This window comes from Leptosomus discolor, chromosome 4 (genome assembly GCF_034619465.1).
Source record: "Leptosomus discolor isolate bLepDis1 chromosome 4, bLepDis1.hap2, whole genome shotgun sequence".
In the NCBI taxonomy this organism is placed as follows: domain Eukaryota; kingdom Metazoa; phylum Chordata; class Aves; order Leptosomiformes; family Leptosomidae; genus Leptosomus; species Leptosomus discolor.
The window spans coordinates 57336895-57349723 of record NC_141394.1 but is presented as its reverse complement, the minus strand read 5'-3'; the positions used below and the strand labels follow the sequence as shown (position 1 = coordinate 57349723).

General features: G+C 46.9%; 1 protein-coding gene across 2 annotated transcripts; it reads right to left on the bottom strand.

The window, feature by feature from the left end:
* Window positions 1-4841: 4841 nt before the first annotated feature.
* RBM47 (RNA binding motif protein 47) lies at window positions 4842-12135 on the bottom strand. 2 transcript variants are annotated; one of them, XM_009947428.2, is made up of 4 exons: window positions 10983-12135; window positions 9279-9485; window positions 5483-5685; window positions 4842-5099 (listed from the first exon to the last, which is right to left on the bottom strand). In XM_009947428.2, exons 1-4 carry the CDS (start codon window positions 12109-12111, stop codon window positions 4842-4844), a joined length of 1797 nt encoding a protein of 598 aa, XP_009945730.2. In that variant the 5' UTR covers window positions 12112-12135. The 2 variants fall into 2 exon arrangements, with proteins under 2 accessions (XP_009945730.2, XP_086320257.1); XM_086464131.1 differs by lacking the exon at window positions 9279-9485 and having other exon boundaries at window positions 10983-12111.
* Window positions 12136-12829: the final 694 nt, after the last annotated feature.

Genomic DNA, 12829 nt, shown 5'->3' with positions numbered 1-12829 from the left:
AGTCTTTTGCTCTTTGGCATCTTGAACGACCATAATTGCATGGCACAGCCTGCCTTTGTGCCAGGAGGGAAGGACTTGGTGCCACAAAGCTGCCTTTTTTTTATTCCCTAATTTACAGCTTCTCCTGGCAACGCCTCTCCAACCATTTTGTTGCCAGGCAGGACTGAAACTCAGTCATGTGTGATTCAGCGTTTAATTGACACAGGGGAGCATAAAACCTGACTTTGCTGGCTTTTAGACACACAGTAGAGGGAGTTTCTGTTGTTGTGAGGTAGGTCTGGGGTTTATTTATTTTATAGGTCAGCGTGATGGACCAGTTTTGTCACCGATAGGCATACAGGAAGCAGAGAGCTCAGTAGGTGCTCAGGACCCAGCCAGACCAGAGACCTTAGAGGTGTCACAATAGCCACAGAGAAGGGGATGGGGTACCGCATATACTTTTCCAGACATGCCAAAAATGCATTTTGCATATACTTTGAGCTCTAGTGCTTATACAAATGAGATGTTGAAATATCAGAGTGGTGCTAATCCACTTGAATTTCTTGTTAATCTGTTTGTATAGTAGTTGTATCACAGTTATGTTAATGGGTGGCGTTTCCTGAAGAAAGTCAGTGCTGGTTTTCAGCAATTTATGTCGATACCAGCCAGTGAAGTCCACGTCTACTCTTCAAGATCATCAAGAAAGACGTTCAGAAAGGGAATGGGGTCAGCTTGGCAACTTGTTGTCACAGTGCCCAAGGCTTCCACAGAGCTCCTGACATTCCCAAGGCAGCAAGGTCATCTTGAAAGCACAATTGCATTTCTCTGGCATTGTTTATGTTAATATCCTGAGAATGACTTGCATATTTCAACCTTTCGATGGGTTAATCATTAATTAAGATCTTACACAACTGAAGTCAGAAACCAGCAGTCTAGGAAAATAAAAAAAATATTTTGTAAAGTGTCTGTTTAGAAAAAGCTGCATAGATTCATTTTAACCTTGGGTGGCTTGGATAAAGGGAAAGAAGAAAGAGACAGAAACACATTTCAGTGTGGCAAAGTTCTTTACCTCACCTGGAAAATGTTGCTTTTTGTGAAGGGCATGCCTTATGTCTGAACAGCTGTAAAGGGCTGTGGTTTGCTGGTGGTTTCTTTCTCATCCGGCTGAACATGGGTCGACCTCTAGTGAGTGGGAAGGTGTTAGTCTTCTTGTGTGACTTGATGGTTTGTCTGACAGATGAAGTGCTAATGTGGCTATCTCTACTTGAAAGCTGTTTTTAGCATCATGTTGATTACCCTGAGCAAGGTAGATTGACCTGGTAGTGGAAATGATTGCTGGGACACACAGATTCCTAAACCAAACCTGCAATGTTTATACAGGGAAAACAGGCAAAACCAGGTGAATCTATCCCCACCCACAAATCCTACCAAAAAAAAAAAAAAATTATTTTCTTCCCATTTCCTTGCACAAAAAAAGACTAGGCAAACCTCTTATGATTATATCCTTCAGGAAACCCAAGGCATGTTGGCATAAAGTGCCTTGTCCTAGTTGCGTTATGAGGAACGATGCAAGAGGTAGGAAGTTGCTGACACTTTTGCTTTCTTGTGACGTAGAAACTCATGCAGTCTTTATTCTGGCCTCCTCTTTCAAATTATTCACTACTGCTAGTCCCTGCCTTGGTGGCCAGCACCTCTTCCATCTCTCTGCTTTGCCTCAGTTTACCTCTGCTCCCTCAGACTGCTCTGCTCCCCGGACTTGCTATTTGCAGCAAATTTTCTCTGGGTGGACTTACACCAAGGAAACAACCAGGGATTCTGCAGGACTGCAAATACTGCCAAGAGGTACAGCTTAGCTTTCTGTGCATCTGAAGGTTGAAGCATGCAGAGATGAAAATGATGTGCCAGTCCACAGCACGTGTGCCAGTGTGCAGCGCTTCTGCCCTGTAGCACGGACATGCAACAGAGCTACAGGGGTTTTTGTCGCTGGGTGGATGGAAAGCAGGGAGGGATGACAGCTTCAGCTCCATCCACATCCAGGCACTGACTAAACAGGAGGTGAAAAGACAGGCTGATCAGAGGCTGCTGGAAGAATGGGGAGATGCCCAGTACGCCTGCTGGAAAGGTTACTGTCCTCTGCAGGTGGTGGGATGTGGGAGCCAGTGGGACAGTGCATCTCCCCTCCCCACAGGGGCCTGTGGGGATGCCAGCTGTGGCGCCTCACTCCCCTCCTGCCCCGAACACCCTCTCTCCAGCTTGGAGGGGAGCACAGCCTTGGCAGAGAGGCTAAACCTGGTGGTGGGATATTGCAATGAAGTAACAGTCTCCATTTTTAAAGAATGCTTTATTCACTACATCCTAGAAATGTACCGTAAATGGAGCAAGAACTAATAAACTCAGAGGCTTCTGATAGTACAGAGAACAGAGATACAACAAAATACCTAAAATATCAGCTCTTTCGAGAACAAGGCACACTAGTTTTGTTTTTTCTTTTTGTTTTTTATTTTTTTTTATTTGAATAGTTTGTTCTTAACCTAAAGATGTTCACATTTCAAGTTATCAGACTTACCTCAGTAGTAGTGTACATGAAATGGTTTAGAAGCAAGTGTAAAAGAGAGGCATGTGCGGGAGGTTCGGTGTGACCCAGCTGCCTGTGTCCTGCCTGCATCCCCCTCCTACCCTGGTGCAGGCAGCACCCACCAGTGGCCTGGGGTGCCTTGGGGTTTGCCCTCGTTGGCTCCTTTCTCTCCCTGCCACCTCTGTGAGCAGCAGGACCCTTGTCCCACTGTTGTGGAGAGGATGAGTGGGAAGGGAGCCATCACCCTTCATCCCTCCTCTGTGGGTTGGCCGTGGCATGGGGCTGGAAAAGGGCCATCAGAGACCCAAACTACTAGACTGCCTTTTCCCAAACCCTGGGGTGTTTGTGCAGATCCTGTGGACCCAGGACAACATTTAGTGCTTGAGCTGGAGGAGGTAGGCCCAGCCTCCCTGTTGGGGGCTTTGCCCAAATCACCTCCCCTCGCCCTACGAAGGGGCAGGGCCCTGGGGCGGCAATCTGGGTGCGCTTTCAGAAGCAGAGGGACAGACAATAAAAGTCGTCTGGGAAGGGGTGAGGAGGGGCATAGTCCGACCTAATGGTTAACCTCACAGTGCTTTCACTAATGGGGTGACAGGGTTAAGGAGAGCTCAGCCTGGCTGAGCAAGAGCACCTAAAAAACAAACGCTCAATTTTGAGGCAAGGAAAAAAAGTGTGTTAAAAGGTCACTTAACAGAGCTGGATGTGGTCTGGAAGTGGTTCAGTTGTCAAAATATGCTCTACTGAATACAAAACCCCTTCGGTTGGTACTTACACCACAAAAAGTAAAGGAACATTGTTTACTTACTCCCTGCTTCGCACCTCACGTCACCAGAGCTGTGTTTGCAGGGCTGATGCGCTTCATACAATGGGCAAGATATTTCTTTGCCATTTTACTATATTTTACATTCACCGCACTACTAAATAAAAGCCTTTAAACAGGCCACAAAACACTGCAATAATATATTTACTTCTTAATAAAACAAACTTTTTTATAACATCGCAATAAAAGGTTTTTGTTTTGTGGCAAACCACATACCATGTAAATTTGCAACATAAAATGACTTTAAAAATGTATATTAAATGATATTTACAAGCTCTATGTCTTAAAATCATCAGGTCTAATCGCTCCCACCCCTGATGTGCATGTACAACTCCAGTTGCGGAGAAGGGGAATTAAGAGTGGAAGGGAGGCCGGGAGGGAGGCTAGCCCTGTTTCACTATTTCCAGTATCACTACCACCCCTAGTACCTTGGAAATTTCTCATAGAACATGATGGACCAATGGGTAAGTAACGCTGCGCATCCTCTCAGCGAAAGCGCTCTTGCTCTTGCTGACAGCAGCATACATTCTCAGTCACTACAACATATACTTCAAAGAATAAAATAAAGAGCATTGAAAAAGAGCCTAGGCTTTATACTGGATGAAGATCTAAGTCAAGACACCTCGTGCGAAATATTGGCTACTCATTTCTGCACATGCTCCAACTATGAGTAGCTTCAATAAATAGAAAATCCAGTTGTTAAGGAAAACTCAGAGCCTTTCCTTTGCTTAACACAAGACTGCAAATCACACTGTGATGAGGTTTGTGTGAGGAGACTTTTTTTTTCTCTTTCTCCCAAACAGGCAATATTAGTTACTTAGGATTTCAAATAAGAATGAGCAGATTCTATTAATGCCAGCACAAAAATGCAGAGGTCTTGCACATTTTTCAAATTGCACTTTCCAGTATAATTTTTTAAATAAGATACTTGTTGTTTTCTTTCTTAAAAAAAAAAATATCTAAGGTATGTATTCTTTAAATATTGAATATATTCTTCAAAATATATTGTTAAAACTTTCCCTAGCTGCTTAGGTGTGCTTTTTAATATATAGCTGATATATTATTAAAGGCACTACAAAATAGACATCTCTGGAGTGCAGAAGTTACTAAAAAATAACCTTCATACCACAAATATATTGAAAATATAACTGCTAAAAAAAAAAAAAAAGACCCTATGCAACCCCACTAGGATGCGTATAAATGCATGTCAGCGGCGGGCTGGATGCATCGAGGTCCTTTAGAAATGTTTGAATACAGGCGTGTTAAGTTTTAAAAATAGCCTAAAAAAGTTAGTGAAAACTTCAAGCGTAGAAAATATTTTGAACACGTTTTTCTATGACATTCTTCACTTTCTGCATCAGTTTACCAAGCCCAAACGTTAACTCTTTTGCAGCTGGTTCTTTCTTCATAAATAGTAAAGTGTTCCTTCAGTGTGTGTTTCTCCACCACCCTCCTCTGCCGACAGTCTCAATATGTCTGGTAGACGTCGTGGATGGGGACCTGGATGGTGGCAGCTGGGAAGGCCGGGGGGATGTAGCCGGCATATCCCCCATAGGCAGCAGCGGCGGCAGCGGCGGCAGCGGCGGCGTTCTTCTGTAGCGTGGCTATCGTTGCTGTCGCTGCGGCAGGCGCTGCAAACGGCACGTAACTTGTCCCGTAAATCCCGGCAGCAGGGATCCGCTGCACGTTGGGAGCCATGGTGTACACGGGCGTGATGGGGCGACCCTGGAAGGAAAATGTTGGGTTCAGACGTCAAAAAAAGGTTCTTAAATTGCTGTAATATCCTGTTTCCATCCCCTGAGTTGCAAAACCCCTAGAAGGGGAGCCTGAAGGAGGGTAGGCAGGAAGGTAGGCAGCACATGCCCTGCTGAATGCACACCATCACGGGGTAGCCTGTTCTCTCCCTTCCAGATTTGGGTCCTCCAGAGGGAGGATGTCTAAGACAGGTGAGATGAACTGCAGGGCTATTGGGCACCGTAACGTCCTCAACAATATCTCCTGAATGGGAGCAGCGCAAGAGGCCAGGCTTTCCCCCCACCCCGGGTATGCAGAGTAGGATGTATGGGAAGCAGGATATATAGGAAGCAGGACTTATGTGCTGAACTCACCTGGAAGGGGGGTGGCGTTGAGACAGCTGGTATTACACCTGCAGCCGCAGCTGCCGCTGCAGCTGCCGCACTAGCTGGGTCCTGTTGGACAGCTATAGGGTTGATGATGTGCTCGACAGTGTGGATTTTGCCGTCTTCCATCATCTTGGCTGGTGGCGCGGCCTGAAACATGGAGTACTGGGCACCGATGGCTGGGATGGCCACTAGGAGAGATCAGACACATTGGGTGCGTTAGGAGAGGGTTTCCAGGACCTCATCTCAAAGACCCCTCCTTCCTGGCTGCTCTGGCTCTCCTGCAGTGGTCCTGCGCTTCTCTCATCAGCCCAATGTGTTGGTGGGGAACCTGGTGCACCTCTGCCCTCCCCACAGGTGGGAGCACCGTGGCTGATGCACAGTGATGGGATCAAAGCTGTCTGCTCTGCCCAGCATTCCCCCCTCCATGCTCCTGGCATAGGTGTTCCAGAGCCAGAGCCCTGCTGGGGACTGGGAGCTGTGACCCAATTTTACACAGCCCCTTCTGACCACCACTGTCCTCCCCCTGGTCAAGAATGTGGCCTGAGCACAGGGACAGGTGGGAGCGTGTACTGTCCCTGTGGGGTCCCCACTCCAGCTGTTGAGATCAAGGGATGTGTAGCTGCCATAGGCAGAGCTGCTCCAGGAAAGAAAAGTGTGGTTTGTACTTTAGAAGTTGCAGGTAGCTACTCGTCCTGTCTATATGCCATGCTTTGGCCAACCCTGTGAAATACCAGTTCATTTACTATTATGCATTTCCCAGGACTAACTGGGCTAAATACATTTTATCCCATCTCTCTCCTACAGGATCAATCTATTTAATGATACCAAAAAAAAAGAAATTGCTCTTCAGAGAATTCTCCCTCATGCCAAAATTGGACAAGGCAAAATAGTTAGAGCTATGGCCTTTCGGACAAAGGAAAAACAATCTGGTCAGAAGGACTGTGTTCAGAGCAGTCAGTTTGTACGTGGTCCAAAATGGACTTCTGTGGCACTTTGCTGAACATTCCAAATAATCACAATAATTGGTCATGAGTTGGCAATATACACTCACAGCCCAGAAAGCCAATCGCATCCTGGGCTGCATCAAGAGAAGCTGGCCAGCAGGTCAAGAGAGGTGATGCTTCTGCTCTACTCTGCTCTCATGAGACCCCACCTGCAGTACTGTGTTCAGCTCTGGTGTCTACAGCCCGAGAAAGACAAGGACCTGTTGGAGTGAGTCCAGAGGAGGGCCATGAAAGTGATCAGAGGGCTGGAGCACCTGTCCTATGAGGACAGGCTGAGGGAGTTTGGGTTGTTCAGCCTGGGGAAGGCTCCAGGGAGACCTTATTGCATCCTTGCAATACTTAGAGGGGGCTTGTAAGAAAGATAGAGCCAGACTTTTTAGTGGGACCTGTAGTAATAGGACAAGGGATAACAGTTTTAAACTGAAAGAGGGTAGATTTAGATTGGACATAAGGAAGGAATACACTATGATGAGGGTGATGAGACACTGGGAACAGGTTGCCCAGAGAAGTTGTGGATGCCCCATCATTGGAAGTGTTCAAGTTCAGGTTGCGTGGGGCTTTGAGCAACCTGACCTTGTGAAAGATGTCCCTGCCCATGACAATTGGGTTGGACTAGATGATCTTTAAAGGTTCCTTCCGACTCAAACCGTTCTATGATGTTACGATTTCCATAGTTGCCTCATAGTGCACACTTCAGCATTCAGCTTGTGAGCCTTTCAGCAGTAAGGATATTCACAGGGAGAACAGAGTAATCAAATGATGGACTAAGAGGTGATGTTGCCATCTATGGGAGGTGCAGGCAGTAAGTCAGATATGAAGCCAAACATGCACACGGGTAACTTTCATTGGGATGAAACTTTGCAATGTGGAAGTATGCAGTTCTGCTTGTGGGAAGGACAGGTGCCAGCAAGCAGTACTCTCATTTTGATCCTAGACACTGCAACAAGGGATCTGATCAGGTATCTTTCAGGCAGAGATTTTTCCACTGCCAGTGGACTACCACTGTTTCCTCAAGTAGAGACCTCCACCCATGAGCTTTTCCAGTTGTCCTTCTAGAACAAGTCCACCTGGTCAGCTTAAACCAGTTTTATCACTGGTTTAAATAAGCTGGATAACTTCTCATCAAAGAAAAGGCAGAAAGCTCACGTGCTCCAGTCTGTAGTAACTTCCAGCAGAAAAGCAGTAACAAGCACCTGGGGTATTGGGGTGACCTCTCAGGAGTTTTCTAACCGTTTACAGAGAAATAAGCTTTAAGGTTGTTCTAAATGGTAGGAAACTTTGCAGAGTCGGTACATCTCTACTCCTCCTTTCTGGTAGCGTGCTTTCAGTCATACCCTTTTAATAACAGAGGTAAGCCTTGTATGTGGTACCTCTTACTAGATCATCTGATCTGCTTGGAGAAAATAGACTGGGTGCTTCTGTGCTCAGAGGCTGTGCTAGAACCAAACGAGGGGGAAGACCCAATAAAGAAATCTGAATCTCAACATACTTCAAATTTGGAAACATTTAGACTGAGCTTCAGGGTTTTGTTTGGCAGTTGAACTATTACAGAGACCACTAATAGGTGTGCATTTCACAGCCCAATTTTCAAGCATCCTTTAGTAATACCTAGAATTCCTGAAGTATCTTTACAAACACGCATAGCAGTAATATTTTCTGATTGTGAGTGGGTAGTTTTCTCAGAAAGTCTGATCTTCCTTTGGAAACAGCTCTAATCTTAACAGCCGCCTTTTGTCTCTAGACCTCTTCTCACATTGTCTTATCCAGCTCTTACGAAGAACTCTTCACAGTCTTCATTAAATGCAGGCTGTAGTTTCCACTGACAGTATGGAGCGTGTTTTAGGAAACCACTGCAGCTTTGTTATTAAGCACCGCTTAGGTCCTGGAGTTACAATTTACTTGGAGAGAGGAATGGCGAGAAGACCTGAGGACTTCTGCAAGAGGGCTTGCCCCTGTCACCTGCAAGGACCTTCTTCCTCAAGCTGCTTTCCCAAATAAAAATCTTTCCAAACAGGATCTTGAGGAATTGCAGGGCTTCAGCCTTCACCCCATTGACCTGGGACGGGCAAGGGCTGGATACTCAGCTGAGGATGTGGCAGAAGGGCGCGATTTCTGCCCCTGCCCTTGGGCTGGCTCCCCACAGCCTAGCAGAGCTGAGCTCTCCTGTAGGCACTGCATTGCTGCAGGCTGGACCCCAAGGGCTCCCTGCATTGCTTCTTGCCCTGCTGCTGATGGGGACAGAGGAGCTTGCCTGAGCCAGGGACTTCCCTGTAATGGGAAAGCCACAGGTCCTTTTCCCAGCCTTGTAGCACCAGAGAAATAAGAATTAAGCAGGGGAGAGCTCTGGCCTGGCTGGAAATCTGTGGTGGGAATCTCCCAGGGTGAAAATAGCATTGAAGAAATTAAAAGAGAGGAAGATCGTTTTTAGTCACCATGCTCTAGTGTACATAACTAGACGGAGAGGAAAGTCCACTTCCTCCTGAGGAGGTACAAAAGGGGACAGGAGAGGTGGGCACAGCTTCAGCCCTTTTCTCTTTGGCCTGAAGAGCTCCCAGATGTTCATATCCCCTGTCCCACTGCATGCCTCTTATTTGCAGAAAGCCCGGCCAGGGCCAGGAGGCATACGGCACAGGGGAGCATTGAGCCCCAGCACCGCACCGTCCCCACTGCTGCAGCTGTGGACTGGCCCTGGAGGGGTCCCTGCATGCCTGACACAAGGCTTGGAGCCGGTGCTTGCCCACCACCTCTGCTTTCCTCCCCTCACTGCACATACTAACCTGCGCCGGGCTTAATGGCCACCGGATTGACCGCAGGTAACTCCAAGTTGGGTACCAGCTCGTATCCTTTCTCTTGCTGTTTTCCTTTGCCTTCGTGGTACCTGCTGTAGATGCCACGGCCGGCGGAGTATCCCCCCAGGTAGGAGCCCCTGGGGCCTGGGGCTCTGTTGCCAGCTGCACCTCGCCCTCTGCCTCGTATGCTGCCTGCTTATGATAACAACATAGAAGAGGGTGGTGAACGACGGAGAGTGACAGCTCCATGGGGAGCACGAATGGCCCCAGGTTGAGATCGAGAGGCATGTACTTAGAAATGAGGCTGCCAAAGTTAGTTTGATGTAAGTCTTAGTGACCTCGCTTAGGAAAACAGAAGAGTTTGGCCTTAGAATCACCAAGTATAGCCTATGCAAGTTTGGTCTTGATGTTTCTGACCATACATTAACTGCTTATTTATACTAATGCAGCTCTCATGGCCAGTGTTATGGGTATAATGCACTCAGCAGAGAGAGGGGCTCCTCCAGGGTGATTTCCATGCAGTAGGAACAGCTTCTGCTCTCAGCTGTCCTCCAGAGGAGACCCAGCCTCTCAGCTGGCTGTGATGGGACCCTGCAGAGATGGCCCGAAATTGTACCTGGCCTTTAACCAACTTTGTCCATCATTGCATATTTTTTTTACTAGTGTTGTTTGTTTTCTCTTCTATTTTATTAGTAATGTGAATATACTCCATGTCCAAAAATATTGCCTTTATTTATCTTAATGACTCCACACATATTGCAACAGTACTTTGGACACTGTGGTGTTAATGCACTCTATGATGGCCTAATTGAATACTTAGACTGCCAGTTAACTCCTCTGTAGTTCATTGCAGGTACAAATCTGGAAATTGAGAAGAAGCTGAAATTCTTGATCAACTAGGGTTAAAAATATTTTTTGGTTTACATGCCTGCTTTAAGAATATATTCATGCTAAACTGCCTGTTATATGGAAATACACATTAAATTTCAGGAAACTGTATTTCCTCTAAGTACAGGATAATTGTAACTATAACACCAGTTATAGATGCTGGTGTTTTTTATGAATAACTGATTTTGGGTTAATTTTTAATTACTGTAACTGATAACTAATTAAAGTGTGCATAATAAAAAAATTATTTTGCACTCACATGATTCCTTCTGCTCGTAGTTCTCAAATGACCTTATAAAGGATACAACACTACTGTCATTTTAATGCGGAGGGCAAATGACACCTGTAGAGCTCCCAACTGAGTCTTTCCCTGACACCCTCTCTTTGGATGACCAGGTCACCTTACCCCCACCCCCAGGAGAAGGCAAAGGGAGCACTCTGTCATGATCTCTAATACTTAGAATACAGCTCTTTGGAAGGAGGCATCCATCTTTGGAAGGATTGTCCTTGGGCTTGTACCAGATCTCTTCCCCATCCCGTGCTTGGTCTATTAGCTCATTCTTAACCATATTTTTGATGCCTCCCTCATATTAGGCTGTACATTAGCAATTATTTATAGAAAAATACACTCTGTATAGTCATAAATTAAAATGAGACCAAACAGAAATATAGCAAAAAGGCCTATAAAAGAGCATTTAAGAAAACAGCACATAGCACCAGCTGTCCTTTGGCTCAGGCAGACCTTGGGCTGCACCAGCCTGAGATCAAACCTCCCCACCACAGCCCCTAATTGTACTTACTAACCTTTCACAAAGTAATCTCTGTTGGGCCCGATCAAGGCATTGTATGGATATCCATAATATGCTAGTGTGTATGGATCACAAGAGTAAACATAATTAGGTTGCTGAGCTACTTCGGGCGTTGCTGCAGCCCCTCCTTTTGCTGCTTTCTGGTAGCGAGTGTATTGCTCCTTGTCTACCGGCTTGGCCAAGGTAACCTCCAGGCATGAGCCTTCCAGTTCGACACCATTAAGGTTGTTCATGGCATGAATGGCATCTTCCCTGGTTGTAAAGTGCACAAAGGCATAATCACGTATTTTTTTCACCCGCTCTACACAGCCAGGGTTAAACTGCCCAAAGACCTTTTTAATGGTGTCCTCTGTAGTCTCAATCATTAAATTCCTCACATAGAGGATTTTAACAGTCTCCATGACATCTTCATCCACATCTATCTCTGGTTCTGCCCAGTCAACAGCAATTTGGTGTCCCCACAGCTGGATCCTTCCCGGCATGAGTTTCCTCCTGGCCATTGCCGCTGCTCTATGGCTCTCATATTCTACAAAGGCAAAGCCTCTGTTCTTCATCTTGTCTGCGGCACTGGCATACACGATGACATCCAGCACGCCTTCCGTCACCTTGGCAATCTCTTCCAAGATCTCCTCTCTCTTCTTCATCTTGGGAATACCCCCAATGAAGAGCCGGCAGTTATCCACGCTACAGCACACACCCAGCAGCCTGCCAGGACGGATTTCGTAGTTGTTCAGCTCCCTGACAGCACGCTTCGCCTCGTGTTTCTGTGTGTACATCACGAAGGCATAGCCACGGTTCTTCCCATCAAAGTCCATCATCAGGCGCATTTCGTAGATGCGGCCGACAGACTCGAACACAGGGACAAGCTCATCTTCATAGACATCTCGGGGGATTTTGCCCACAAAGACTTCACAGCCGCGAGGAGGGTGCAGGCCCTCCCAGCCAGGAGGAGGGCCGCCATACTTGCGTTGCCCATTCTCCTGGATCATGCTATATCCTGTGCGCTCCATGAGGGCCAGCAGAGCTGCCTCGTTGGGCGCACCAGCAACGCCTTCGGGGATTTTTGTTGTAGCCATGTTGGAGGAATCGTTGCTCATCCTTGCAGTGGAGTCCTCAGCAGTCATGGTGTCAAACTCATTCACAGCCTGATAGAGCCTGGGCAAAGGAAGAAGGAGGACACTCGTTAGAAGCTGTTAGCTACCAGCAGAATCCTACCCCTCTCTTTTGTCTTCCTGTAGTTGTTCTGCAAGTTCATTTGTCAAACTGGGACTAAGGATGCAGAAAAGCCGATGAATGAGCCACACCAGCCTGAACACTGTTATTGCAGGGGGAGTGCACTCTGGATGTAGGCACAGCCCCTCTTTGAGGGGGGTGGTTGAGGAGAGAGAGAGCTGCTGCCACAGGAGGCTGAAGTCACATGAACAGATGCTGCCAAGCACTCAAATCCTCAAGACCCTAGGGAGGCTCGTTTCCTCTTTGAAAGGGTAGGAAGGAGCTGACACAGGATAGGGAAAGGGAAGTTGCTGCCATGAAGGCAGTGGTTCCCACTTCCAGAGCCCTCTCCTCCCTCTCAGTCATTCCTCAGTTAATACATCCACTCCTGAACAGCACAAGTGCCAGGTGCCATACCCCATGGTGAAAGATGGCAAATGAATGAGAAGCACCAGACACGGTTTCCATCTGCTAACAACCCCTCGCTCCTCTAGACCTTCATGGTAACTGTCGAGTAGGAAATAATAAATACGCTTTAGCATCGGGGGGACCAAGTCTTGTTCTCTTGTGCAAAGGGTGATTGGGCAAGCTTCTGAGTTGCCTGCTGCTTGTGGTACAATGTCTGATGTG